At 42.5% G+C, this 6552-nt stretch overlaps 1 protein-coding gene across 1 annotated transcript; it reads right to left on the bottom strand.

Moving 5' to 3' along the window:
* On the bottom strand, nt 1-4778 carry LOC306705231 (T-box transcription factor TBX2b-like; the record flags this gene model as incomplete). Its single annotated transcript, XM_079171936.1, has 7 exons — nt 4450-4778; nt 3852-4119; nt 3500-3646; nt 3123-3199; nt 2852-3015; nt 1603-2132; nt 1-348 (listed from the first exon to the last, which is right to left on the bottom strand). The coding sequence occupies exons 1-7, from the start codon at nt 4770-4772 to the stop codon at nt 1-3; spliced, it is 1857 nt and encodes a 618-aa protein (XP_079028062.1). The 5' UTR covers nt 4773-4778.
* Nucleotides 4779-6552: the final 1774 nt, after the last annotated feature.

Raw genomic sequence — 6552 nt, 5'->3', positions numbered from 1 at the left:
TTATGTGTGCTTCGTAGCGGAACCTTTCATGTTTTTCGGTGGCGAAGTCTTCTGCTTGGCCTTGATTTGGTGACTGTGATGGTCAGGCACTAAACTTGACTCTCTGCTCCCCGACTTGGACGCCTCAGATTGCGAGTTTGAGCCAGGCGATCTGGTTGAAAGCAGGTTTTGGCTTGAGGGGGCAGAGGTGGGGAACTGGTAAGGGTTGAATCGCAACCAAGGCCGAGAGCTGCGGAAACAGGGGTTTCTGGCCAACGTGGAGGTCGCCGAGCAGGTGGGGAGAGCTGGTGCTGCCATGTAGCCGTATGGATAGGACAACAATCCTCCAAAGGGTGACAGTGAGATTCCCTGCACGAAAGAAAACAATTGTTAATTTTACTAGCACCATAGATTTTCCGATGTTCCTACATTTTCATGTACAGCAGGCTGCATGTCTATGAGCTGTGAGTTCAGAGGAGTGGTTTTATAGAGAAAAGTCTTTTGTTTTGTTTTTCCTATTATTTCCTACCGGGTAATCATCTTGCACCCACTAAGGTTCTTCCCTTGACCCTTTATAGGTTGGGGGAAATTGGCCTGGATTAGCATATTGGTGTGACTGTAAAAAAAATGCATAATATTATTCGTTGTGGCTTGCACTGCTGCAACAAATTGGCCATGCAGATTTGCACGCTTTAACACCCTGTCAATTCAAATCTCGTTCCACTTCCATCCAGTTCCTCATTTGAAATATCCTTCCCAAACTTAAAATCAGCCTCCCATTCTATACCCTCCAAGCCTCGACCTTACTGGCCAACAGGCTCTCCCTCCCTTGAACCAAGGAGGGACATCTCTCCATTTAATGATAGCACATGATTTTAATGATATTCCTTCTTTTACACTTTAAAAAAAAAACATCTGAAGAATATTGGAAGGAAGATTATTGGGCAACTTTCATGGGCAGCCCCGCTCTCTGACATCTCGCCATTAATGCATGTGTACAGGTCCTGTTTTTGCATGTGTGTTCATTTCAGGCCTGTATGTGTGTGTGTGTGTGTGTGTGTGTGTGTAATGTGTAAAAATAACAAATTCAATTTCCCCTTAGTGATCAATAACGTATGTCTTCTTCTTCTAAGGCATCACTGCACTAATGGTCGCAATTTGGCAGTCAATGACCATAATGTAAATACATCAAAGGATTATTATCTAATTCATCAAGGTATTATCTCAAATTAACACAAATTGCTTTTTATAATTTCTGTGCATGCTGCCTTAAAATTGGAGTACTTAGAGCTCATTACAAACATGATCTTACAGCTTTGGCTGGAGGCTGATAGCATTATTTTGTCCAAGACAGAAATACATTTGTAAAGGGTCAGCTCACCCAACTCACAAAAATATAAATTCTACTTTAGGGGACTAGAAATGTCACATCTGAATTTTCTGCTAAATTCAAGTTCTTAGAGGAGCAATGAAATTCCATTCCCCTTGGAGTGGTGACAGACGTTTCTCTGAGGAACATATGTGCTCATATACATGAATGTACCCTTTGAGGAGCCGGCATCCCCGGCTTCCGGTGTCTGTTCACTAGGTGCATAAGAAATATGTGTGATATAAGAAGCGTACCTGAGATGCCAGCATGTGCTGTGAAAGGTGAAACATGAAGGGAGATGGAGAGGTGATGCTTTGAGAAGGCAGGCCTCCGTTTTCTGCTGCAGGCAAAGAAGGCAACAGACGTCCCGTACCCTCTGGCTTCACTGACAACTGTCCCGGGTGAAACAACAAAGGTGCCCCGAGCTTAAGAAACTGTTGGCTGTGCGCACTTGAGAAATCCAAAGTCTGAAATGGACCAGCGCTGAGGGGCGACGAGCTCTGCGTTTGCAACATCATCGGCAGGACGCCATCTTGGATTTCGCCCATGTGCTTTTTTGAAGAATCGCTCTCCGCGGAGTACATCAAATCTGATGATCTGAACATTGTTCTGTCTTTGGTTGTGTCCTGATTGCCGTTACTCTTACTGAGAGCAGGCCTGTCCCGCAGTATCTCCTCGCTCTTCTGACTCAAAGAAAGCATATATTCACTCCTGGAACGGCTGGCTTCAGCAATGTCATCATCTTGTTGATCAATATCTGAATCACTTTCAATATTGTCGTCACCTGTGGGCAAAAAAATACATTATATACATTAAATGTATGAGCATATTTCTGCCTTCTGATGACAAGTGATGTTACTGAGACTATCTGGGGGTGTGGAGTTAGAGAGAAGTGAGTTTATGAGACCTGTAGCCCGCTCCTCATCTGTGCTTGATGCTAGCGGCTACAGGCTACATTAGCCTGCCAGTAAAACACTCGACTAGTAACACACGCAAATTGCCACTGAACCGTTGGCGTTCGAGTTGTGGGTAATGTAGATGCCAGATTTCGACACGGAAAATTTGACAAGAATGCATGGCGTACAAAAGATGATATCTCTGGTTCTGCTGCATCCATTTTTGAATTTTTGTGTGGACCGTCACTGACATCGTGATTAGTTTGCTTGCTTTAAAGGTAAGTTATCCGTCCACCGCTTATGCTGTTCAGAGTCACAGGGTTACTGGAGCAGATCTTCAGCTGACACTGGGCGAAGGCAGGGAACACCCTGTACAGTTCGCGATTTAGAGTAATCGATTAACCTAAGTCACATGGAAGCCGGAAGCCGTAGAACCCGTAGAACCCGGAGAACCCGGAGAGAACATGCAGACTCCACACCGAAGGGCCGTCCAGCCCAAAGCCTAAAGGTTATTCAGTTGTTTGTGAATCATAAATGAACATTGTCTCTGTTTAGTGACTGCAATGTTTATCGCTTTACTGACATAGTAGACTGTGAGTTCACCCACCTTGACCGGTCGGGGTGGACATCAGAGGGCTGCTCACCAGCTCCCGAGGGGAATAAAATGGATCACTGGTACTGGGTTGTTCACATGAGTCATCAGAATCAGCACAGTCCGGGTCCGCTTTGTTTTGGCTCTCATGCATTGAAGAAATGGTTAACTGCTTACCCCTGCGGATCACAAATTGAAGTTAAGTCTTATGCATATATATACATATATATACACATACGGATATGTCCTTTAATATTATGATAAATCATGCTGGCAAAGCAAATACCTCTTTTCTCGCCTCCCATTTCCCATGTCTCTGAATCCTTTGGCAAACGGATTGTTGTCGATTTTTAGCTGTGTAATCTTGTGGAGAAAGAAGACACATCAGCAAGTTAATCATTGCAAAAATACAGCTTCCAGTATCCATAAAGCTCATATGTTGCACTAATGAGGGCACCATAGTCTCTTTTTTAGTCCCTATATTATATTATATTATATTATAACCCTAAAATGTATACCTGTTAGTTTCCAAACCATCCCAACAGCCGCAAGACCATTTTTTCATACATATAATATCAACATCACCGCAAAATCGTTGCCAAGTGCATTAGGTCTGCTGTGTTTGCATGTGATGTTGGAGTGGGAAGGATGGGGAGGGAGTACCTTTTCATTCTGATACGCAGTGACAGCGATGAACTCCGTCTCCGGGAAAACGTAAGTCCGGAAGGTGCTGTACGGAAGCTTCATTATGTCGTTGGCTCTCACAATATGAAATCTGGGCTGGTATTTATGCATTGAATTCAAAATTGTCTGGAAAAATAAAGACAGAGAAATTCGAACGTCAGTGTGTTTGGCTAGTAAAGGACATGATTTACTAGAGTGACACATGTTTAAAATTGTATAGGTTATTGTGAACTCATTGATATGGGATTTTAGTTAGAGTTAATTAAAAAAATGGGTTGTCAAAAATAAGTCCCATATGCTACAATAATAAAAAACTATTATATCTACTTACAAATCCATGCTTATCCGAAATATTATTGGTGAGTTTGAGTTTATGAAAAGCGACGGGCTTGCTCATCCACTGCTCCCCTTTGGACGGGCTGTCCGGGTGGATGTACATGCGCTTTGGCATCTCCGGGTCAGCTTTTCCAGCCACCACCCAGCGGGAGCTGTGGAACTTGTAGCGGCAGTCATCAACAGCGACAATGTCCATCAGCAGGATATACTTAGCCGTTTCAACCAGCCCGTCTACCCGCACTTTAAACGCTGGAAACATCCTCCTGTGGCAAAGAATTTATGAAACATCGATGTATTATCGTGCATTAGAACTTTTGATTTGTAAGTTTTGCATGCAAGGAGCTTCCCTTTTTTTGTTAAAATAATAGAGGCTGTAAGATTTACTTTTGTTTGGTTCTTTTTTATTATAGCAGCTAATTGAACTGGACCTCTGGAATAAGGTGAAGGGCCCCGACCTGATGTATTTACTTCTTGAAAATCACAAACTACCGACCTCATAATAATAATCATATTGGACTGTATAATACAATGATGGCATTTCAAACACGTGACTGCAATGACACTTCCAATATGCACATTTTTTGTTCGCGTACCTTCCCGATTTTGTAATAACCATCTCAGTTCCCATTTTGTGAAACTCAGTCCATAATTTTTTGGACTCCAGCGTGACTTTCGGGTCGTCCAGCCCTTCCTCCGTCTGCAGGCTCTTACAGGACCGCGGCTGAACTGGCTGATGCTGGCGTCCCAGAGCGGCGCGCAGCCCCGCGTCAGAGGCAGCCTGCTCGGACAGAGGCTCGGACAGGGAGGCGACGTCTGGGAAAGCCAGCGAGGGGAAAAACGAGGGCCGAGTGGCAGCAAAGAAGGCTGACAATGGCAAGGCACCAGGTGGATGAGCTTGGAAAGTATCGTAAGCCATGGCAGCCGCTGTGGAAATTGGATATTTCATCAGGGCATCCGATCGGACAAGTCGACACTATAAAGTCTCAGCCCAACATGCTGTTGCTGCTGTACGGCGCGCAAGCGTCTGCATCCAATTGCGACAACCTTTTTGAGAGTTTGGGAGTTTTGCAGCATGCCCGAGAGATCAAAGAATGGAGAGAATGCAAATTTGCAGAAGTAGACGCTGAGAGGTGAGGATGGTCCTTTATTTGTCCACTGGTAGATCCGCCAACGACAGGACAGCGCACTTTGGGGCCATGCGCAAAGCTTTAAAGGAAAAAGTAATGGTACTGAGGAGGACAGAGAGAGAGTCAAATGGATGGTGTTAACGCACGTCTGTCCTTCTGTACACTATAATGAGACAAATATTTTTGACATCGCTTCACTGTCCGTAACAATTTCCGAGGGGAGGGGGAGGGGGGCGTGGTTTTAACCGCTCAGACTACAGGGACACAGCCGGATTTTAGTGGATTAGACAGCAGCGTGGATAAACAGCATTAATAAGTGGCAGAACATGAATGAATCATAATTAAAGTAGCCTACTTTTAGCAACTTTGCTTTTTTTTATTTAAATACCGTTATAGTGAATACGAATGAGAATAATACCTACAGAGTGAAGACTCATCTTTTTAGCCCAGCTTTTCATTAATTTTTGAGTTTTTATTTTGTGTGAAATACCACTAATAATAAAAATAATAATAATTATAATAATAATGTTTTCTTTAAATGAAAAAATACAAACCATTCTTTGTCTGAATTCATGGAAGGCTGTCTGACTCATTCACTTATCCATCTTTTGAAAACACCCAAGGTTTTTGATGAAGTGCTGTTAATTAAGGCGGACTCGGCGCCAGTTCGCTGGCGTCACGCAAAGAGCCAAAAGCTCTCTGCTGTCACTTCATATTTAGGCAACTTTCCAAATCCTCAAGTTGCCTGCTCCAGTTTTTTTCTCCAATGCAGTCAGGCTATGCTTTTGTGAACAGGAGAAAACCTGAGTTAAGAAATGAAACGGCAAGGATCTAAATGAAAGCAGCACCTGTCTATTGAAATAACTGGCCGTTTTGAGATACAACTTGGGACAATATGGCCTTTTTTACTTTTTGTAATCCTTTTTTAACAAGTCATACATTCATTATAATTGTTGAGTAGAATCTGGGGGTGGAGGGATCTTTTTAATTTGAATTAACACCGAAAAATGTAAATTAAGTATAATTAAGTTTGTAACTTTACACGAAAATATATAGTTTTCAATAATAGTTTTATTGGGCGATTCAATTCACTAGCAATAGTAAAGGGTTCATTAATATTAAAGACCATATTAATATTGCAAGGCTCTTGTGTAAAACAAAGAATGGTTGTGTCAACTCAGAAAAACATGTTTCCCTTTCAGCAATGTGATATAGTGGTGTAATTTGCACTTTAAACAAATATCTAATTGATTAGTTTGTTTCGTTTTCTATTTGCTTTTTTGTCTGCCGGCTCCATTCTCAGTGCATTTTTATCATATTATATCATATATATGATATCATATTACACATAAACATAATAACGACACAATATCCACAGATAACACTATACCTGCACCAGTAAGTCCCATACAACTCAATGGCAACTGAATTTAAAGCTTTCATCTAAACATCTGTAATTTTGTGATCCTGATGGGTCTCTCTCTCTCTCTCTCTCTCTCTCTCTCTCTCTCTCTCTCTCTCTCTCTCTCTCTCTCTCTCTCTCCCCCTCGCACACACACACCTCACGCT

Source organism: Pholis gunnellus, assembly GCF_910591455.1.
Source record: "Pholis gunnellus genome assembly, chromosome: 13".
Classification (NCBI taxonomy): domain Eukaryota; kingdom Metazoa; phylum Chordata; class Actinopteri; order Perciformes; family Pholidae; genus Pholis; species Pholis gunnellus.
This window is presented reverse-complemented; position numbering and strand designations above follow the sequence as displayed.